Source organism: Triplophysa rosa, linkage group LG5 (assembly GCF_024868665.1).
Source record: "Triplophysa rosa linkage group LG5, Trosa_1v2, whole genome shotgun sequence".
Lineage (NCBI taxonomy): Eukaryota > Metazoa > Chordata > Actinopteri > Cypriniformes > Nemacheilidae > Triplophysa > Triplophysa rosa.
This window is the reverse complement of record NC_079894.1, coordinates 2,061,136-2,084,167: the sequence shown is the minus strand read 5'-3', so window position 1 is coordinate 2,084,167 and position 23,032 is coordinate 2,061,136. Positions and strand designations below refer to the sequence as shown.

Genomic DNA, 23,032 nt, shown 5'->3' with positions numbered 1-23,032 from the left:
AACACACAAAACTGTGTCTTTAGATGTGTATAAAAACCTTACGTAATGAAAAGTTATGTTTGTATTACCTTAGAATAAACCAGTTGTATCTACATAGGGAGCGGGCCTATCTACATGGGATTTGTTATGTTGCGCAGCCATGTTTTGTACAGTCAGCTCTAACGGACAAACAGCTCTACAGAGCGCGTTTCGTATATGTTGGTCTTCGTGTGTGTTTTTAGACGCATCTTGCGTCATCACTGAGTTGAAGACGCACAAAGTAGTAAGTCGTAGTACGGAGAGGAGGAGGAGTAGTCGTCGTCTAGCTGAAGCAATTGATTGTTCTGTCTTAGAAGTTTTGATAAAATGGAGGACCATGCGTATTGTGCACAAGCGCCGACAGAGCGTGTATCTCCGTCGTCAAAGAAGCGCAAACGTGATGCTGCCTGACGAATTAGAGACAAACGGCGGCAGAAATCCAGGATAAACATCGGTGTATCTATTACCAGATGGAAGGCACTGTTGATAGACAAATGTTTTCTAGGCGACGCCGAAGTTGCCTGTTTTCTGCTAGACTGGTAAGATAATTCAACATTTTCAATGTTTCCACTTTTTCAATGTTTACCAAACAACTGTTTTGTTGAAACGGTACCGTTAGCATTTTATACCAATGGCCATATAACCTCCGAATAATAATGTTTTTCCGTCCCTGCGGTACGTACTCCGGTTGTTCCTGACTTTACAAAGGGGGAGACAAACGTCTACTAACTTACACCTAACTGCCTATGTCGCTGTCAGATCAAACGCTTTGAACAGCGTTGCTATTTACGATTAGCTAACTTTAGTTACTTCACTACTCTCAGCGTGTACTAGATAGCACGCAAGAAATATATCTAATTATAGAATTGTAACAGTAACTTTCGCAATAGAATACATGTTAAATGATTAATGACGTTAATATATTGCCTTACCTGCTTGTATCTCTGCTATCCGCTGTCTCAGGAGACGACATCTTTTTTTACTGTTGCGGCCACCGTCGTAATTCGAAAGGGAGGGGTGAGCAAATGACTCAGAGATTCATTGCAAAACTATAATACAACGCTAGTGGCCGCTGATTTTCAAGAACTGCGCCTTTAAAGAAACTGTATGGCACATTGACATCTAGCGGTTGAGCTTGGTATTGCAGTCTAAATTCAAAATATTGGCGAGGCCAGTTTAGTCAAGTAATGGTTCTTCTCGGTTTCTTTTGATTGTTATCAGAAACAGGGTGTTTCTCAACCGCAAGGACGCGTGTTCCCTATCATTCTTCTGTTTGAATGGCCGATAGATTTGACTACTACTACGAAATGTGACTGACTACCGCACTACGCGCTGTTATGCAATCCAGTTTTGTCGCAGTTGCAGTTGGCAGAAAGTCGGATGTGGCTCCGCCGTCCAGAGTTACGGCTTCGCAATGTTTTCTCGCCCCAAGTCGAATGATAGTCCCCATCCTGTCCCGGACCTTGCCCATCATTGCGCGCTTATTATGCGCCTCCTCACTACTAATAGGTCCTCGCTTTTTGCGTTCTATCATATGTGTGGCATATCCAGACAGGCCCTTATATCAGGTGCTTTCGGTGGTTCACAGATCGTCATACGGGTTATTGTACGCCAACTGAGCCATATATTTGTTTTAATCCAGACAACCCCTCGTCGTAGGCGTTTTCTGTGATTCATGTGACTGAATGTGAACTGATTCAGAGAGCGAATGTATTCGCGTCCCTGTTATTTTGACACGTGGCTGGATTTTGCGGCAGTGCTGCTCTATCAGCAGCCGCTCGAGCCCGCGTTTGCTACCCAGCTGGTACCCCATGTTTGCCGTTGCTCTGTGTAATGCTTGTAGGACAGCTGGATACAGAGCTAGCCGCGCCAGTTTCTGCCCTTAGCGCTGAGAGCCTGGCTTGCTGCTTCAACCGTTTCCCACATACGAGTTTACCCCTTATATAAGGTGTCTGCCCTGTGCGAGCCGTCGCGTTGTGTTACTACCGCTTGTCTCTGTCCCATTAGTGAAATGTGCCGAACAGCCGCAAGTGCAGCGTCTTGCTGTGGGGAGCATAAAGCATGTTTGTTCACAAGGGTGTAAACATATGATCACGCTCTCCAGACTCAGTCTCGGTTCGAGCTCATCTGTGAAGGTTCACGTGGGCTACTGAGGTCTGCTCGCGACGGAGGAGATCGCGCACTGCGTTTATTTTTCTCCCTGTCACGAGGTCACCAGTAGGGTATGTGCTAATAGTACTCTAGCCGAGTGCCAGCTAGCCGTTTCCGTTTATACAAAATGGTTCCCCCTATCTGATAAAGTTCACCGCTTCTCTTAGCTGTTCCTATTGAGTCGATACACCCCAACACTGAGTTGTACACTGGCATGCAATGGGATTAATGCTCGTGCTTGCGGCTACGCTGATTGGCTGAGAGGGTTTCCCTCACACTTGCCTTGTGATTATGTTGGGGGAGCGCTGGGGACCGCTCTTTGCTGCTCTCGCGGCGTTATTTTATACGGTTCCCCTAGCGCTCCACGCAATGTTGAGAGACCTCTCTCGAAAGGGAACGTCTCCGGTTACTGTCGTAACCTCGGCTCCCTGAGAGGCGGGAACAAGACGTTGCGTACTCAGATCGTCGCGCTGTAACGTTCAGTCGTAAGATTTTGAGGTTATGTGTTCCAGACGGTGTAATATATAGGGGTGGCGACCACGCCCCTAAGCGCTGTCTTGGACCACATTGGCCAGTTACATTTTCATTTCCACTAGCGTTATTCAATAAGGTTTCAGTAAGGTTTAGAGAAGGGGATTCCCCTAGTGTGTCACGCAATGTCTGGTTCCCTCCTCTCAGGGAGCCGAGGTTACGACAGTAACCGGAGACGTTTTGCCAATAGTAATAGATGTACCAAAAACACATGGCAACTACAGTTTTACCACAAAAAACCCTGGTTAATTTTCGTAAGGGATGTGATTAACACGGAGATCTTGTTTGAGTGATATTGAAGAGAAGTCACAGTCAAATTCAGGTCAGGTTTGTTCATGCGTGCATGTTGACGGTCATTTACAAACCCACCTGAGCTTCACAATTCTGGGCTTCGTGGGATCACAGCGCCACCTGCTGTGTGTGTGAACAGAAACATTAGTGCAACACATCCCGACAAGAAAAGCCATTAAATCTCATTCAATTTCTGTGTTCTAAAGGATTCTAAAGGTTTTTTGTATTAGCATAAAGAGAAGACAAACAAAATAATATCAATAATAGTAATAATAGTAATACGAAGATGCTTTATAATGTAAACAGTACATTATGAAAATGTTATTTTTGATGATGTCATCACCATAATCAAATTTCACCAAATAACACAACAGCACATTCGGAAACATAAAGCTCAAAGTTTTTACATGAACATGTGTCAAATGTCTTTAGCTGTTTAAGATATAACATATCATATTTCAGATGTTGACATTTGACTCACATTTCATTACAGGATTATCAGCGTCCTGCAACACTCGCGTGTGTTTGTGTTTTTTTATTCTGCTGCACCTGTCATGTGTGCGCGTGCGTGCGTGAGTGCGTGCGCGCGCGCGTGTGTGTGTGTGAGCGAGCGCTCTCACACGGTTGTGTCCTCTCTGACCGTGTGTCCTCACGTTTCCTCACCTCCATGCAGGTAAGCCTTTGTGTTTCACGGTGACGTCCACGTCCAGACTTTTGTTCATCTCATGTGTGTGTTTTTCATCTGTTGTTGCTATCAGAACACTGTGAGAAACTCACATGAGTTCAAAACAAGAGGTTTGTTGACGCAAGATATTTGCCTTTGATGGGATTTTAATGCTTTAGATATTTCCACATCTTTGTTCGTATAATTGGATTTAAAAATACTGAACACACACACAGAGGTCCATTTCCGACCTTTTCCATAACTTCCAAAGAATTTCATGACTTTTCCAGGTCTGGAAATCACAGCTTTTTAAAACTTATTCTCCGACCATGTCTCCGTTCTCAAAAAATTACCACGTGTCTGTTTTAACCCTGAACGGTATTATTTTCTTAAAGAACACTGTGAGAAAGTTGTCAATGGTTTTTAAATACGTTTCTCCTCTTGTGTGTTTATTTCTGTGATGTGAAATGAAGTGTGGTGTCCTGTAACGTTGACCTCAGTCATTAAACGTCATCTCTTCATCAGGTGAGTTATGGATGAAAGCACATTTGAAACATTTGAGGACGAGCTCGGTCAACCGCTGAAAGACGTTTCTCCTCCAAAGCCCCTCAGAACAGCTCGAACGGGGGGCCGAGCAGGTATTCAACATGAGAAAATAATAAATGCACAGACATGATTCCTGCATTACGAAACATTAGTGCAGAGGTCAAGATGTCTTTGAAACAAAGCTTTCTCTCTGCTAAATAAAGATCAGAGCTGAAGGCACGGAGTGTATTTGTGGTGTTCAAGTGAACAGTGTTTCTAATAATACATCTGAATGGCCTTGACCAACATGAGCAATGTGATACCCAGTGTTGGTTACATTACTCTGAAAAAGTAATGAATTACTAGTTACTAATTACATATTCAATAGTGTCATTAGATTACTGCACAAATTACTCTCTCCAAATTGTATTTAATTACTCATTACTAATTACTTTCTATATCAACCTTGATTAGTTAAAGGAGTCATATTGCACGGCTAAAACAAATATTATTGTTTGTTTTAGATGTAATGTAATGTGTATACACCATTTAAAGTTTAAAAAACGCTGTATTTTCCACACACCGTGCATGTTTGTATCTCCTCTTTGCCCCGCCTCTCTGAAACGCGCGGATTTTTGACAAAGCTCATGGCTCTGAAAAGCGAGGTGTGCTGTGATTGGCCAGTTAACCAGTGCGTGGTGATTGGTCAAATACTGCAAGCATTTCACGGAAATGTAACCCCTCTTACCATATTCGGAACATCAGGTTCCAAAGCAATTGTACTGACAGACGATACAATGAGACTTACAATTACGCCCACCTTAACTACGTGTTGATTTGGGCGGTCTTAATCAAATCATGTGACGAAGTAACGTAGATTCGCCGGGGTGTGGCTACACGAGGCGTTTCAGGCAAGTCTGGTTGAGCATTCGCTTTTAGATAGAATGCATCTTTTGTTCCCACACTTTCATTTGTGCTGTTGCATTGATTTTGAAATGAAGCTGGCAGCAGACTGACAGTTGAAGGGGCGGAGTTAACGGATGCTCCGCCCAAGCTGTCTAATTTACGTAATTTGAGACGGATAGTCATTTCAGGGCGGAAGTGCATTTTCAGATTTTAACTGAAGATTATGAGGGCACAAGAATTTAAAAAAGAAAATGACCCACATTGATAAGCTGTTTACTATAAACGCTGCAATATTTCATGAAAAAATAAGAATTGTCATTTTTAATTTCACTGGGACTTTAAGCGATTCAAGGATAGACATGAAACGACTCTTAATTCATTCAAATAAATGACATAAAACTAATGTACTCGTTATTAACTGACTAAAGTATTACAAATGTGAGATAGAAACATTAATGCATGCGTTTTAAAGTAAGACTTTGAAATTTAATTTCAATTCCAGTATTGTATACATTACACAGTATTTAGTTCAATTACATCAGAAGTAACTGTAATTAAATTACAGAACAAATAATAGTAATCCCTTACTTTACTTTTTAAGAGGAAAGTAATTAAATTACAGTAACTAATTACTTAGTAACTAGTTACACCCAACACTGGTGACACCATCTTTCACACAACACACGACCCGAAAATCATACAATGAATGTTGAACTTTCTTACTTTGAAATGCATCGCATTGTTAAATGTGTATTGTTATTGTCGCGTGTGTTCAGTGTTTTTCTCACCTGTTTGTTGTTGTGTTGTAGAGATGTACACACAGAGGAGAACACGAGAGGTGAGTGAGATCTCAGTGTCACAATCAAACCGCTGGACTGGTGAATTATTCACATAATAAACATTTTTCGCCGACAGGAGGCTCCAGCGCTCCAGCAGGTACCGAAGATGACCCCACGAGAACACCCGGTGTCCAGTGCAAGTATGTCACCTGCTCACCTGCCACAAACTCATTTCTGCTCATCTCTAGACCTTTATCTCATTTTTAGTTCTAGTTTATTAAGATTCTTTTAGCTCTGTCTGCTGTTGTGGTGGCATTTAATAACTGTACCTGATGTTGGCACCGCTGGTGAAAATGTATATTCGTATTGCCAAAGCATTTGCAGCTGGGCTGCATACAAATAGTGCAAGTATGTATACAAACGAAAAGAAAGATAATTATAGTAATAATATATATATATATATATACAGTGTACTTGTATATATAATAATAATAATAAATTAAAATAAAGTGTGATGCATTTAGTGCAACTTAAAGTGGTTTATAATATATGTAAATATATAAAAACAGAAATAGATTATAGTTTAAACAATATCTTATACTCTTATAAGTCAAAAGTGTACATCCCCGTGCAGAATCTGTAAAATGCTGAAATTTTGGGAAAAATAAGAGGAATTTTGAAAATTAAGATTTATGTTTACTTTAGTCCTGCCCTGAACAATTTATTTTAGGAAAGAAAAAGTTCACACCAAAGAATAATAACAGAATTCCTAAAAACAGCCCAGGTCAAAAGTTTACACCCCCCCGATTCTTAATAGTGTATGATGTGACCTGCACAATCAATGCCAGTTTTGATGTTGTGTCACAGTTGTTTAAGGGTTTCTTGTTTGTCCTGATCATCCAGAATCTTTGCTTTTTCAGCGTTTCTGTACATTTGACTGGTGTCCAGCAGTTACAGTCTGATGTTGATGAGATTCATCTGTTTGCAGTGAGGACAGTCAAGAGACTCATACACAGCTTTTACAATCAATAGAAACATTTAGGGATGCTCATGAAGGCAACACCATTCATACAAACCTCTGAAAATGTTTTTTGGCGTAAATTGTTTTGTTTATATATCTTTTTTCATTTTTTCATTCATTAAAATACATGTTTCTCAGGAAATGAAATACAAACAAAATAAACCTTAATTTTTTTCATTCTTAAAAACATACGGTATATTTTTATTGTTATAAAAGAATACAGTACACCGTTGTAACATACAGTACTTACGAGGCACACTTGTAAAAGAATTACAATTAGAACTTAAAAGTTTTACTTAACTTATTTAATATTACATATAGGAATTTATAGTCTGTTTAATATTTGACCTTTGTTTCTCTCTCCTTTATCTTAAATGTGTGCTTCTCTGTGTACAGTATGTGCGCGTGTGTGCGCATCCGTGTGTGTGCGTGTCTGTCTTCACCTTTTTTGTTTTTACTTGTATAACTATAAATGTTATAATAAATAATATAATATAATAATATATAATATGGGGATATTAAATATATAATATAACAATAAATGTTTTGTTTATAGTCAATATGTTTCATGTACAGGTGCTGTGTACCAATGAAAATGGTAAAGAGCGCTATATAAATAAAGTTGACTAGACTGAGATTGTGACGTTAACTGAATTTTAAAAAGTGTTTCCTCAAAGCCTATTTTTAAATCTTTTTTATACATCCGACATGAAAATCATCTCTATTCTTCTGTCCATCTCTTCAGCGTCATTGCGTAAAGCACTGTCCATTCAGAATCTGGCTCAGATTGAGACGCCGTGGGAGGGTGTGACACTCAACAGATGTCTGATCATCGCCATAACCATCCTGGTGCTCACCTGCGGTCTACAGAGAATTAACGGCAAGTTCCTTTAATCTGTTTAACCTCCTGAAACAAACTCTCAAAGTCAAATGAAATGTTTTCTGCACACAGAGGCTCTCAGGGGCCGTAAAGATGTCGCTGAAGAGTTCACGGCTGTGAGTGAGAGACACACTTTCATCAGGAAAGCAAAACTACCAACACATGAGGTGAGAGAGAGAGAGAGCATCTCCATTATTCACTGACCTTCACGATCTTTGTGACTTTCTTTCTGGTTCTGTTTCAAGTAAATAACATCAGAATGTTTTGAGCTGATGAATGCCTTTCACGTGATGTTCTCAGCCCGAGATGTCTTTATGGGACACGTTCTTCTGGTGGGTCGATGACGATGATGACGACGAAGGCACTAGCAAACGTAAATCCAAGAGGGCATCTCAAGAGAGAGCGTCCAGGGGCTTCAGACACCGGACCGTTCCAAACCTGAGACTCCTGAAGAAGAGAGAGACTAAATTCAGCGAGAGGAGAGGAAGGCGCGACGTGGGTGAGATGAAAGAGAGAATGAAGAGGACGAGAGAGAAAGTCAGGAAGAAAATAACAGAGGAAGAGCAAGAAGTGGAGAAGACGGAGAAAACAAAGAAACCAGTGAAGGACAGCAAACAAAAACACAAGAAAGGACCGTGAGAAGAATCATGGCAAATAAGAAATGAGATCTGGCCTGTTGACATCGTTCTTGAAGTTGAAATGCTTTCTGATGAGTTTTGCCCATAAAATCTCCTGCCAGAGACTTATTTTTGAGATTCTTTCACGTAGGCCTATAGACCGTTTCATTGGACGCGCGCGCGCCTGACCCCCAGTTAACTTCCGGTTTGTGTTTGGCTAGTCTAATAATATAGCAATTTATATTAGATTTAATTGATGTTCATATTAATTTGTAGTATTATAATTTTATTAAATACATGATTTGTTGGATTTTGTTGTATGATCATTTAGTTAAAAAAACTATTTGTTGATTGGTTCCAGTAGTTCGGTCGCACTTAAAGAAAGCGTATGGTACTAGCGGTTGAGCTTGGTATCGCAGTCTAAAGTCAAAATATTCGAGAGACAAGTTTAGACGAGTGACGCTTCTTCTGGGTTTCTTTTGATTGTTATCAGAAATAATCTACAGGCGCTCTATTGTTTGTGAATGTACCGGAGGTTCAGTTGGGGGTCACAAAAGTGCGCATGCGCATTAAGGTTTATGTTGTTAAGATGAAACCGTCTATACAAACAACTGAATATCACTTTATAATCGGGCTTCATTTCATTTCTTGACCTTCTTATATTATATGATAATGGTCCTTTAATTTTTTGCTCTTGTAACTTTCAGAGACTTCTCAGAAATGAAACTCATCCATCTTCAGCACTTTTAAAATGAAAACTGAATGCAAAAGATTGTTAATTAGTCTAGTGTATATTAATCTTTAGATGAAGAGTCTGGTTCCAAAAATCATGGTTTTTATATTGTATTCCAATTAATATCAATCAAACTGCCGTTTTGTTTTGAGTTAAGCCATATTAACTCCGAAAATACAGCTAACTAACACAATAAAACATGAATACGTCATAAAAACATGTTTTTTGAAAAATGTTAAAAACGGAGTTCTCTTTTTGGACCCAAACTCTTCAGATCGCTGTAGTTACAGTCAGGTGGCATTTATAAGTTAAAGGAGTGAGAAAGTTATTTTAATCTCTTTTGAAAATATTTGAACATGAAAATTAAAGTTGTACTGTGGAAAATAAATAAACCTTTGTTTTAACTCATTGAAGTTAATAACAACTTTAGCGGTTTGTTCTGCCAATAAATCCATTATAATATTTATTAGTAAACCAAGCGTTTGCAATGACCAAGCACCATTTCAAATCCCTTTAAATAACAAAACTAACAAAATTGTAAAAACAATTCTTGTTTGCTTTCAAATATCGCTGTCATTAGCAGTTGGTTTATGTGAGGCACAGAAATAAATACATTATGCTGGGACACTGTACTCATTTAACAAACCTGAATGCAAAACCTACTTTTTAAGAACAGAAATGCAACAAGCGACAACTTTTTTCCTTTTAATACTAAAAACACAAAAATATCAATTGGACATGGTTTGGTGGGGCGGGATTGCAGTGAGATTCACAGATTTTTATGTCATAAGAAACACATTCGGACACCCTACACAAACCAAATGAAATCTTTCGACGGTTGTACACATTTAGGGCGTTATCAATAACACATTCAGAAGATGAAACACATGAGGGTGCTGGTTTACAAACGTGTCCATGGCGTCTAGAGAGATAAAAGTAAAAATAAAATCTTCGAGAAAATCTCCTGGATGTTCAGTTATTGCATTCCGGGTTGTCCACCTGTATGGAAGTGGTGCCTCAGGTGGGGTGGAAGGGCACCCGGTGGAGGCATTTGTGGGTGCATCTGGGCACCAGGTGGCAAAGGGGGCATTCCTGGGATGCCACCGGGTGGAGGAGGCAGCATGGAGTCACCGGCAGGGCGCGGCCCCATTCCAGTGATGAGTGATGGTGGACGCTTGATGCCAATGGACACCGCTTGACCCGGCGCAGCGGTCAGAGATTTCTCCATCTTAAAGTGAAACTGCAGAAAGAACTGGAGAAGAAGAGACTGTGTTAAAAACAAGGAGGTCACATAAACGATAGCTGCGATTCCAAAACTCATCATCAAAAAACACACATGTACACAAGCATCTACATTCAGAGTAGACAGTACAGAGTAGATAGCACATTTAAAGTGAACATTGGCAAGATGCCATCATGAAAACATTTCTCTCACTTGTTTTGTTTCCCTATTCCAGTGAGTCCAAAAACGAGTCTCTGCTTTGTCAATCTCACGACTGGGGACCTGAAAACAAAACAAGAGATGAAATTCGTTCACGTCATGTAAACCAAAGGTGTTTGAGCTTCACATCCCTTCTAAAGCATATTGACACACGACAGACCTTGAACGAGATGGTTTCGTAGGGTTCAGCAGCAAACAGGAGGTACTGCCAGCGACGGTCTGGGGGTTCGATTCTCTGCTCGTATGCCGACATAAACCGATGCCTCGGTCCGATACCTTCTGCTACCTCTGGATAGTCAATCTGAATAACAGAGAAAGAGTTCGAGAATCGTCAAAACTATCAAAGAAAATCATCAACGTTGCAGACAGATGAATGGACCTGATCCCCAACGTTTGCGAGGAGCCTAGGAAAAAGGTTACCTGGAAGAGCAAGCTCTGCTGCCCGCTTTCTGAATCCCTCTGCTTCGTAACTATGAGTAAGAAAAACGCATTTAGAAAATGTGTTACTACATGATGTACAGGGTGAATTTAAAAGGCAAATTGAAACCTTTTATAGATAAAAACACAAAGACTGACTTTTCTTTATGAAACGGGATAAATCATTAGTCAAATACACGTGTGTATATGTCAGAATGGTTCTATCAATGATTTAAACACAGGACATGTTCCGCACGAGGCCCAGTAATCTCACACCTTTATAACCTGGTCGGCCGATCTTGACAAATTTCTTCACTTCAACCTTCACTTTCTCTGGGGCGGGCTGCGCCGGCGATTCCTTTGCCTCTTTCGCGGCTCGTCTCGCTCTGAAACAAAAGAGTACAGATACCAGGTGAGTACCCCTCCAACGCAGATCCCCCACCGACAAATGAGTGAAGCGCTTGACTTACAGGTTGGTCTGGTGCTTCTTGCCCTGTGTGTGAGCCAGATAACTGCCCTAGAGGAGACAAACATGTGAAGATGAACATATGACACTCATGTTCATAGGTGATCATCGGTCCAAGCTCTTACCTCATTGTTGTGAAGCGTGAGACACAGTTTACACTCATATGAGCCCAGGTGGTTTTTCATAAAGTAAGGATCTTTATTGATGTCTATGGTCTCGAGGGCGAGCTGCCGCAGACGCTCGCGTCGGTCTCGGTTGCTCTCGGAGGAGGACGCGACGCCACCGCTGCCCGTTTTCCCTCCAGCTCTGTGCTGGAAATCCATGATGACAGATCCTCACAACGATACTCCTGGAGTCACAGAACACAGAAACACATTTGACTTTTATAACGAAGTTTCGTTTGAATCCTTTAAAGACCAGACTTGGATGTAGTGTGTGACAGTCAACTTCCACAATTACTGCAAAAACAAGTCATCCAAAAATCACGTTCGCTCAGGTTAAGGGATCGTGAAGCAAAGCGTATTTACACATTAAAGCTTTACAGTTAAAACAAGCAGAATAAAAACACAATATTAGAAAATCGCAAGAAACTTTGCCTGCAAGTCAAATGTCACAAAACCGGAGAATGAACACTCTTTCATGTTTACTATTAATTGCCATACAACTATTAACTTCACCCAAAAACGGCTTAAAGTAAATAAATATGATGTTAGATATATACAAAGAAAAATATAACAGTGTTAAAAATAGAGAGTCTAAACAGTCGTTAAGATTCATTGAACGCTTACAGATCAATAAAACCTCACAAAACAAACCTTGTGAGTTACGTTAAATGTAACGGGTCTAATGTGCTACTTATTTCTAAAAACAAGTCAGATTTAGTTCGCAAAAATTCATTTTAAAACATTTATACCGCAACGTCCAACTCACGCCGCCGCCGTTGTTACACCAGTGCGCAAACGCGAAAACAATGCACTTCCGGTTCCTGTTGTTTCATCTTCTTCTTTTTTCGGTTTTATGGCGGGTGGACCAACGTAAAGGTGCATTATCGCCACCTACTGTGTTGGAGTGTGAACCACAATTTGCCATTTTCCCCAAAGAAATATATATATATATTACATAAATGAAACATTTTCTTAGTAATAATATTTAGATCTTCTAAATTCTCTTAATCAACTCTGTTCTTTTAAAATAAAGAAATAAACTCTCTATTCCTTGCCGTTATTTTTGACACGCGCAACTTTATTGATAAACGTTGAATCGCTATACAGCATACGAATGAGATAACTTCGTTTTGAAAAAAAATCAAAAATCATGTTTTTTTTATTGTGCATTCCAATTAATATCAATCAAACTGCAGTTGGTTTGTTTTAATTTAAGCCATAATAACTAAACAAAAACCAAAATAATCACAAGAAAAACATGATAGCATAATAAAAAAACATGATTTTTGAACATTTTTAAAAACCTAGTCATCTCATTTTGTATATTGTATATATTTGGGTTTTTTCTTACAAACATATGTGTTGGTGAACTTAAAAAAAACACTGTTATTAAACAGGCCACTCTAGAGAAAGATTTCGTCTTAGAAAAGTGCAAAGGTATATTTGAGCAATTTAACTATATAGATAAAGCAAATGCACAACATGACATAAAATAGAAAAAGAAAAGCGTTGAAATATTTTGGGGAGTTGAAAAGGTGTTACATGCGCGCCCTCTGGCGACGGGAGGAGTTCAGTTCCTGCTCACACGGTGTGTTTGTGTTGTGTAAGTCACATATTAACTTAATTCAGTTCAGTGTGCGATCCAAACACGAGCAGAGGACTTTATTGAACACGTCAGAGGAGCGTCTGATGCTGTCAGATGCGCTTCAACGACACGGAACTGCTGTTACGATGAGATCTAACGACGAGTTCGTGTTTTAAGAGCCAAACATGAGATTTAACGAGAAAGAGCTGGTGTTCCTGAGCCGCCAGCCGTCAGAGAGATCGGCCGAGCTGGGCATGAGAGGCCCGAAGAGAGGAGACGGTAAGAGCCGATCACCTCATCCGCGTCACTAACAATCGACCGTTGCGTGTTTCATCGCTGTGGGTTTCTAGCACGCGTAATGTTATCAGTCATCATCACGGCTGACACCAACACAACTACAGTGATCGTATTGTGATGATCAGTAAAGTGTTTATAGTGGGAAGGAGGCTTATAAAGTTTCTTTTATTTCAGTGGTGAAGAGGCGTCTGGTGAAACTGATCGTCAACTTCCTGTTTTACTTTCGGACCGATGAGGAGGAGGTGAGTTTCGTCACAGTCCCTGCGGACCAATCAGCATACTATCCGTCCTAATCGTATTCGAGAGCCGAATTAGTATGTCCCAAATCGTAGTATGTTGAAAATAGTATTCCAAAGATTCCCGAATTGTCTACTACTACTTCCGGTAGTACCGCGAGTAGGCGGAGTTTAGTGACGCTCCACTGCGTCACTAAATGAACAAACGTAAGTATACAGTAAACATAACATAGGAAATAATGAATGAATGAATAAATACCTTAATGGAAAGAAGAGCTGTATTTTGATGTGTGTGACAGTTAATGGCCACAATGTCGTCTAGGCCAGGGGTTTTCAAAGTTTATGATGATGTCAAGACCTCCAAATATGATGAACCTTATGTGAAGGACCCTCATCCGAAAATACATATCCAACTATTTTTGTATGTACGGTATAAAGAAACATGTTTGATAAATAAGTGTGATATTCTAAAAGCAATGTACAGTTAGAGGAATGTTGAATGTATAAACTGAAAGAGGAGAATTTTTAAATTGATTTTGACTTTCACAGTTTTTTCATGACAGCTTTATGAAGAACATTCTAAATAGTATGCATGAAGCAAATAAAGACGACATGAACACTTAGATATAAACACTTTTTTCTCAACAAAAAATTCTGGGGACACCTTAGAACCTTCTGGAGGACCCCTGAGGGTCCTCAGTTTGAAAACCTAGGCAACAACGGCCACTTCCGCTTCCTGTTAGTATGTCCCAGTGCGGTCAATCTCTTTTGCCGTGCACTCAAAAGTACCTACTATTCCAACTCAAAACACTACCTACTATTAGGGCTAGTATTAGTAGGCGAATTGGAACGCAGGGAGTCTGATCTGAATCAGGCCCTACGTTCCTTTCTTAAGAGCCCTGATCCCTTCCGAGGGTGCACCCTCCAGAGTAAGAACTTTGAAGGGATGAAGTGTATGGGGTACCAAACAACGTTTCGTCGGAACACGCTTCTGTGCCATCTTCAGGATCGTGGGAGTGAATTGGTTGTCGTTTCCCTCGAAGTCCTTCGTTCTGAAGGGTCATTCCACTTCCAACGGGATCCAGTTTGTTCTCAATTCAAAGTGCCCTTCAAAGGGGGTTTTAGAGTGCACGAGGGTCTGATCCGTGTCATTTTATTCATGTTGACATGTTGTGTGTTTTCAGCCCATGGGTGCTCTTCTGTTGGAGCAGTGTCGGGTGGAGAGAGAAGACGAGCTTGTTTTCTCTGTTGGTAAGTGGTGGAAATGATCTTACCTAGAAATTGTTATCTTGAATGTTCATGAATCGTTGTCCGTCCTCCGACTAAAGTTCTTGCTCTTTGTACATTGCATTTACACTTTTCCTGGAAAAAAACAGAGTATACGGTGATATTTACACATAATCATTCAGCATTGGTCAAGATTCACTCTATTTGGATGGGCCTTTAAAAGAAAAAGATGACGAGTGTTTTCTGCGTCACGTTTTTCAGTGTTTCTAGATGAGGCGGAGCGGAAGTATTTGTTTGAATGTGATTCTCGGATGCAGTGCGTGGAGTGGATAGACGCCATCATGAAATCCAGGTGATGGACACTCACGCACACGCACCGCCGCCTCTGCATCTCATATTCATACACAAAGCTCATAACTGAAATCTGTCCTCTGCTTTACAGTTACGAATTCATGCGCAAAAACCTCATATTCTACCGCACTGAAATCCATCGATTGACTGGCAAGGTGAGACTGCTAGCATTGATCATTACAAAAACACCTGTGCTATATCAGCTCAAGATGAGTAACGTGTGTGTCACGTTCGGTTGATCAGGACCCTCTGGAGCAGTACGGGATTTCAGATGAGACACGCTTTCAGGTCAACACTGGTCTTCCTCCTCTGCCTCCACCGCTTCCGTGAACGCGTCACATTCGTCTGTAGATCACTGTACGTTCATAGAGATGACATCACTGTAATGAGCGTCTGCTGTGTTGAGCCAGTTGCAATAGTTGTATTATTTTGGTGTCAAGGCGAGCGGGATAAAATGGGCCGATTTCTCTCGGAAGCTAAAAGGAATTTGATTTCATTCGTTTTGTGTGGACATGCTTACAGCTTTAGCACATTATCATCAACATCATCTTTCTCGTTTAAGTGCACTAAACTGTGTAGTGTTCAGTAATGATGCGAGTCGGGGTCTATATTCAGGGCACTATTTGTTAAACATTTCTTTTGCCTCTCGTGCTGCATGAGCTGACCAGCTCTCATTTCACATCACAATCAAAGGGAAAATGTGTCTAATAGATTTAAAACAAATGTGTTTTTAAGAGCACACGATGTCATCTTTATGATAATGAATCACATCTCATTACTATAATGACTGAGTATTCTCATTATTTTCATTTTTCTTTTCTAATTGATTTTGAGGTGAATTACGAGCTGGACATTTGGTTGTGACAATTACACAAACACACAGTTTTAAACCTAGTGATTTCATATTTGTCAGAATTAGATGATGAATTTGTGGTGTGTGGTAAAGAAGCAGATGAAAGTATGCCGAATGAGTTGAAATGTACACTTACTCCTTTATCAAAAGAACATGTTGTGTTCAGATGGGTTTGGTTTAACTGGTCGGAGTCTTGTGCACATGAAGGGCACTCAACAGCAAAATATGAGGAGATGACTTTTATTATGTAATCGTGGGTTTAATGCACGTTTTCCATAACTTTAATAATGCAGCTGTTATTTCAGGATATTATGAATGTTTTGTTTGAACTTTCGTGCGGCAAAAGCCTTCAGCAATTGCTTGTTCCCAATGTCACGATCTGAAAATGATCTTATTTTCTTAATAAAAACGATATATTCCTCTTAAAGGATTCTTTTGATTTCTTTAATGCTACATACACACGTTGCTTCAACACCGGTCCAGAAGAACACTACACACAAACGACACTTATAACTCAATCAAAACAAATTCTGGGACAGAATCATTCTCATCAGTTTTGAGGTTCCATTTAGTATATACAGCGCGTAAATATCTAGATCTTATAGTGATTTCATTTAGAGTGTAAAATAAAGCACATTTAATAAAGTTTGCTCGACTATGAGGCGTGTTATAAAGCTTGTTTTTCGCCCATTATAATTTTTTTGTTCTGTTGAACACAAAAGAAGATATTTTGAAGAATGTAGGACAGCAAACCGATCTGGGGCACTATACACTACCATTGAATTTTTCCTACTATGGGAGTCAAAATCTGTCTGGTTATACGCATTCTTCCAAATATCTTTCTCTGTGTTCATCAGAACAAAGACATTTATACAGATTTGGAACAACTCGAAGGAGAGTAAATGATGACAGAATTTTCATTTTTGGGTGAAGTGTCCCTTTAAGCTTTAATAATACTGAACCTGGATTCAATTCATTCAGACAAGCTAAAGCAAAAGTTATGAAGGTGAAAAGAAACGGCCAAACAAAATTTTCACTTTCATTTCCCTCTTCACAACTCTCAAAGTTCACAAACAGTAAATGAAGCTGAGGTTAAAGCGTGATTTCCGTCCCGGCACCAGAGCACTGCATCACTTCTCATGTCAGCCTGATGTTCTCTGTCACCAGAATGAGCCGCAGACTGGACCGTGTTCAAATTCCGACTGCACAATCCCGAATCCAGTAACTCACGTGATGATGTCGTAAATTCCAGAACGTTTAGGCTAGTCTTCAAAAGCTCTCTCCATGCAAGCGAAGGCCTTCAAGTGACCTTTCGCACCCGAGCTATGAAGAGTGCAGCTGCAGCATCTTCAAACTCCTGAGCGTCCATGGTGGGACCCTCCTGCTGTTGTGAAGGGGGCCGAGCCTCTGCCATGGCCTGCGCCAGCTTGGCGGGCGAGATCTTAGCGCTGGCCTCCAGGTAACGTGCCACGTCGGGCCCGTCGGCCGTCTCGAGCGCCTCCTGGAGGGTGGCGAGCACGGCCTGGCACAGCGCTCTCTCCGCGGGTCTGTCCGGAGCTCTGGCCACCGCCGCGTACAGGCACTGAGACTTACGGATGTAGTCTGCGAACACGGAGCATGTGAGCACACCCTGCCGGAACAGCTCGAAGGGCACGGCCTCGTAATCGTGACACTGGATGCATTGCAGGAGGGGTGCGGCGCTGGCACCGGAGAGCCCGCCCTCACTGCACAGGCACCGGAGCACCTCCGTGTACACGACCCCACGGACCCCTCCGGTGCGGCGGCGACGGGGGGCGCTCTGCGTCAGAAGCTCATACGCCACTCGGACGTTATTGTTGAATGCAGATCTGTATCACGTTAAAGATAGAAACAGTTCATTTCATATATTTTAAATGCATATATATTTCTGTCGTTGTTGATGTTGTTTTAACCGATGTGGCTGTAAACCTGTATGCGAGTCTTTCTTCAGTAAAGCACAAAAGAAGATATTTCGAGAAATGTCTCGGTGGTTTTGTGTTCATACAATGGAAGTCAATGGGGTTCAATGTTGTTCGATTATCAACATTCTTCCAAATATCTTCTTTGGTGTTCTGCAGAAGAAAGTCATACAGGTTACACATGACGTGAGGTAATCACAATCTTGTACTAATTCATATACGACATGTACAATTATAAAGAAAAAGGTGAAAACAAAGGTTTTGAAATGGCTGCACAGCCATCAATATAGTAAAGAAGTGTTAGGACCTCTGCGAGTGATGGGACAGACTCAGGTGCCACAGCGATCTGCTCACGGTCAGATTCTCCGAACCTCCATCATCCACCTCCGACGACAAATGACCGAAATGTTCGGCCAGAAAGCCGATGGGGTCCTCGGATCTGGACTCGACCAGTTTCAGCAGAGCCCCTCTGAGCAGCGCGCTGACCCCGGATTGAGATAGAAACTCGTGGTCCGTCTCGCATTTGGCTGCTTTCGGATCGGACATCACGGGACCGGACCTGCGCTTCTCCGCCATCGGTTCCTTTCGTCTGGTTCTGCCTTTAAATGACCCCTTTTGCCAACTAAAACATCGTGGTTCGGTTAAACGCCTCTACGAAAGAGACGGTTGCTATGGACACATGACTCGGGTCAGCTGATAAGCATGCGCAAATGCGTCTTTATGCGCTGCTGCGCACACCGATTATGTCACATGACATCAAAATATTGCGAGAGCGATTCAAAATTCCACAAAATTCCAAATGTGTACACTAAGACCTATGGTTTCTATTGTATCGGTTCCAAAAAATGTGGCAAAAAGGAGAATCCGTCTGCAATGTCTTTTACATTAGGTTCGTTCACCTTCATGCAGCGCCGCAAGACAGGCGGATGACATCAAGGTATCGCGAGAGCGATTAAAAACCATACCCAGGAGTTTGCTCTCGCGGTACTTTGATGTCGCCTGGTTCACTATTCCCCCCAGACCGTTGTGGATGGTTTAGCCAGCGGTACCGCCCGGCATTGCCGTGTCGCGCATGGGGGATGACTTGAAATTGATTGGCGTTATCATTTGCACAAAATTACTTATTTATAATGTGGTCCCAGATAACAGTTAAGCTAAAGATCTGAAGACCTGAAAACATCTGCTGAGTAAAAACATCTTATAAACGTCTTTGAAAGGTCAGTTTATGAATATTAACATCTTACAGACATCTTCTAGATGTCTTAATATGGAAGCCCAATTCCGCCACGTGATAAAAACCAGGCTCCTAAAAAGTCATAATTATGACATACAATCTCATAAAAAAAAATCGAAATTATGAGATTGAGAGTCATAATTATGAGATTGAAAGTCATAATTATGAGATTGAAAGTCATAATTAAAACGGTATTAAATTAGATCTTCAACGTTATTTCTCATGATTTGAGACAATTCGGGCAGATTATCGAGAAACGCATCTTTGGTAGTTGAAGTTATTGTTCTACCATATTTGTAACAATGAGTTTTATTTGCAGCCGTAGGCCAGTGAAGCAAACATAATACCAGATAATGATCCGAAATGTCTTCACTCTGCTGAAGGATTTTAACGTCGTCCACATTTATACCGTAAGACAGTATTAAATCTAAAGTATGATTACGAAGGTGAGTGGGTCCTGACACATGTTGACTAATGCCCATGGAGTTAAGAGTGTCTTTGAAAGCCATTCCTAAGGCATCTGTAACGGTATCTACATGGATGGATTTCTAAACATATTTCAATGGTTTACTATGTACGTAGAGTACAACTTCAAATGGCTTTTTCTGTTGTAATTTTAGACGGCTTCGCAGCTATCGTGCGTGTAGAGTTGTAGCCTATGTAGAAAGGTTTTGTCTTTTGTTTAACATTTTTATGAACAGTGCAAACTAAAGTGCACATTTCTATCACATTAAAGTGCGAAACGAGCTTCTCTCACTATGAATTTAAACGGGGGCTGTTGTTAAATCCCTCCTGCTGACACGAGCACTGACGCGCGCGCGCGTACATATGTGCATTCTTTCAGTACCTGTACATGCTGCTACATTGCACAGAAATTACTACCTACATATTTACATATGCTTGGCACACGCCACTGAAAACTGTTATTGAAGAGAGCGGTCTTGTGCTTGAGACGCCCTTATGTGCAATACCGCCACTGGCCGCCAGAGGCTGCGGCTGGACGTGCAGTCAGTGGACTAAAATGTGCTTCGTTAATAAAAAATACTTTATTTTTTTGGTTTTATTGTATATTTATTTGATACATTTAAAGAAATATCGAGGAAAACAAACCAAAAATATGTCTGTGATGTATGTTGGTTCTTACCACTAGGTGGTGCTCTGTATTCATGTATGCGGGAGCCCTACGGGGAAGACGAATAAGAAACACAGCGTGTGGTGAAACAGCTTGTGTGTGTCGTCTCTTTATTAATATCTTTAGACTCTTAACCTCATAAGCCTAGACAGCTATAAAGAGTAACTAAAAGATATCATAATGTCTCAGATTTGTTTTTATGCTCATCAATACGGTGGAATATGTAAAAAATGATCAGTTTATTTGTTTTTCCGTTTTGAAAACATAAACGAATAAATTAATTATCCGAAGGTGCACGGACCTCGCAACCAACCCAGTATCATGCCGAAGCCTATACAAAAGAACTAAAGCATATCACCAGTTATTAGTTAATGTGACTTACATCAAGAGTCTTTTCCCTTGAAATGTTATGTTTACATATTCAGATATATATGCAGCTCGTTCTGGGTTAATTTAGCAGATATCTACAGAAGCAAACAGATGAGGGTGTAGAAGGCTTAAAACAAACACCTTAATGTGTATTTTGGAAATTTCCACTCCATAAGAGCAAAAGACGACATGAAAGCAAAATAGACCAACATCTCAAAATTGATTAAGTGTCCCGCCTTAAACAATAACTTGATCAGTTTGATGTCAGACTCCTCATCTAATGACTATCCATTTTATATGTTGTGTATGCTGATAGATCTAAACCGCCCTCCCTCAAATGTGAAACAAAGTTCTTGTCACCATCAGTGTGTGTGTAGCGTGTTACGGTAAGTGTAATTATAACAGCATCAATAATAATAATCATTAGTTAAGCTGCTGTATTTTTGTCAATCATTTGTTTGCAGTGTGTTTTAATTATTTTTGCAGGTTTTTGTCCTGTAAAATAACAAATTGGCACCAACTGTCTTTTTCAGTTTAGTGTGAAGGTCATTGTTGGCGTCCCAATAACACCAAAATAATGAAAACAGCTTATTGGCTTGTGCAAAATAAACAAATTATTTGTGAAAATATGTCCTTTTCCTTTGTGCGGTCGTATATACTTGAAACTTTAGCATAGAAAACATATACATTGTGGCTTAGTTTCCTTTGTTGTTGCCTGTTCTTGTGATAAAATGAGTGAATTCTAAAGAAGACCATGGTCTCTATGTGAACTGATTATTTTGTAGACATTCTTGAAAAATGAAACGACATGAAACAATTGGGTGAGTGTGAGGGATTAAAAAAGTGCCCTTTTTTCCACTTGAGGCCCTGCCCCTCAAAATGTCTGTGTGCACGTCCCTGTACAAACCTATATTAGAGACAAACAATGTGGAAAGAATATTTAACACAGAAGATAAATAAATAGAGACTCACGCTTTACTGCAGCGGCTCTTGTCAAAGCGGCGCGATAAAACTAAAACGTAACGCTCGCTTCATTCACTCCAAAAATTATACTAACTGACGTGATTCAATTATGGAGAGTGGTTCCTAACAGAAATATGTTATCTCTACTCAAATACTTCATGTATGATGAACTAAACTGAACTGAGTAAACTTAAACAACCATGTCCGAATAACTGATTAAATTGTATTAATTAAATTCATCCTACTAAAAGTATTTAACATGCTTCCATTATGTGGAACCACTGTCCATAATTGAATTGAGTTAGTTTAAGGTAGAATAGAATGCCTTTATTGTCACTGTACGCATGTACGTAAGATATTTTCTGATGTAGTTGTTATTTTTAACACGCACTAAATAAGCGAAATATAGCTCTTATTGTTAGGAGTTAGCCAGAAGTTGGTTTTGTTACACTCATGGCATGCCCCAAGTACTTGCTTTTTTATTAAAGCAGATTCAAAATAATTGTCTTGTGTTAACTTGATTTATTTAAGTAAATTGAACAAGCATCAAATGTTATTTTGATCTACTTGATTGGAACATATGTTATAGAAATAATTTTTTTGAGTATTGATTTAACCTCGTAGATGCAGACCCGTGTTGAATTAGTGTTTTACAGCAATAACAAGTTTTACACAGCGGTTCAATTACAGAAATACACAAGAAGCTTAATTTACACGCAGCTCATCGGAAGAGAGAGAGAGAGAGAGAGAGAGAGAGAGAGAGAGAGAGAGACTCACAAGCACCTGCATGCAGTGGTCCCGCTCTGTGTCTACATCGACCAATGATAAAATAAACAACTTTATTAAACAACTTTATTAAAATTCCACATAGGATGAGATGTATTCCGTATTTATCTATCATTTTATCAACGAAACATTTGTAATTATATTCAAGACACGCAGTGTAAATTAAAATATCGAGGTTTTTAATTTTCTGTCGTGTGGGGGGTCTCTTCAAGTACCACTAGTGTTACACGTACCACCGTTTGAGAACCACTGCACTAGATCAATGTGTTTTATTTCTAGAATCCTGAAGTCTGGATCCGTCAAGACTCACTTTGGCAGGATCGGCCCCAGTACCAGGGGCTCACAGGTGTAAGGGGAACACAAAAGGGTGAGAGGGCTTCCCCTCTTCCCAGTGGAGATCGTCCTGACAGGACTAATGAGGCTGATTTATATTCATGTGTCCCGTTTACCCTGCAGCT

At 40.3% G+C, this 23,032-nt stretch overlaps 4 protein-coding genes across 6 annotated transcripts; 2 read left to right on the top strand and 2 right to left on the bottom strand.

Moving 5' to 3' along the window:
- The first annotated feature begins 3,573 nt into the window (after nucleotides 1-3,573).
- Nucleotides 3,574-9,680, top strand: LOC130553881 (uncharacterized). Its single transcript, XM_057333091.1, has 7 exons — nucleotides 3,574-3,664; nucleotides 4,181-4,293; nucleotides 5,896-5,924; nucleotides 6,002-6,065; nucleotides 7,632-7,766; nucleotides 7,839-7,933; nucleotides 8,067-9,680. The coding sequence occupies exons 2-7, from the start codon at nucleotides 4,188-4,190 to the stop codon at nucleotides 8,403-8,405; spliced, it is 768 nt and encodes a 255-aa protein (XP_057189074.1). The 5' UTR covers nucleotides 3,574-3,664; nucleotides 4,181-4,187; the 3' UTR covers nucleotides 8,406-9,680.
- Nucleotides 9,681-9,808: 128 nt separating this feature from the next.
- sf3a2 (splicing factor 3a, subunit 2) lies at nucleotides 9,809-12,443 on the bottom strand. Of its 3 annotated transcripts, none has more exons than XM_057333086.1 (8): nucleotides 12,354-12,443; nucleotides 11,566-11,789; nucleotides 11,445-11,491; nucleotides 11,251-11,360; nucleotides 10,978-11,027; nucleotides 10,718-10,858; nucleotides 10,552-10,620; nucleotides 9,809-10,368 (listed from the first exon to the last, which is right to left on the bottom strand). In XM_057333086.1, exons 2-8 carry the CDS (start codon nucleotides 11,761-11,763, stop codon nucleotides 10,093-10,095), a joined length of 891 nt encoding a protein of 296 aa, XP_057189069.1. In that variant the 5' UTR covers nucleotides 11,764-11,789; nucleotides 12,354-12,443; the 3' UTR covers nucleotides 9,809-10,092. The 3 variants fall into 3 exon arrangements, with proteins under 3 accessions (XP_057189069.1, XP_057189072.1, XP_057189070.1); XM_057333089.1 differs by having other exon boundaries at nucleotides 12,371-12,428; XM_057333087.1 differs by having other exon boundaries at nucleotides 12,256-12,370.
- Nucleotides 12,444-13,155: 712 nt separating this feature from the next.
- Nucleotides 13,156-16,580, top strand: plekhj1 (pleckstrin homology domain containing, family J member 1). Its single transcript, XM_057333096.1, has 6 exons — nucleotides 13,156-13,468; nucleotides 13,661-13,728; nucleotides 14,907-14,973; nucleotides 15,211-15,301; nucleotides 15,392-15,455; nucleotides 15,544-16,580. Exons 1-6 carry the CDS (start codon nucleotides 13,375-13,377, stop codon nucleotides 15,628-15,630), a joined length of 471 nt encoding a protein of 156 aa, XP_057189079.1. The 5' UTR covers nucleotides 13,156-13,374; the 3' UTR covers nucleotides 15,631-16,580.
- Nucleotides 16,581-16,695: 115 nt separating this feature from the next.
- Nucleotides 16,696-18,771, bottom strand: tpgs1 (tubulin polyglutamylase complex subunit 1). Its single transcript, XM_057333090.1, has 2 exons — nucleotides 18,398-18,771; nucleotides 16,696-18,000 (listed from the first exon to the last, which is right to left on the bottom strand). The coding sequence occupies exons 1-2, from the start codon at nucleotides 18,664-18,666 to the stop codon at nucleotides 17,454-17,456; spliced, it is 816 nt and encodes a 271-aa protein (XP_057189073.1). The 5' UTR covers nucleotides 18,667-18,771; the 3' UTR covers nucleotides 16,696-17,453.
- Between the last annotated feature and the right edge of the window lie 4,261 nt (nucleotides 18,772-23,032).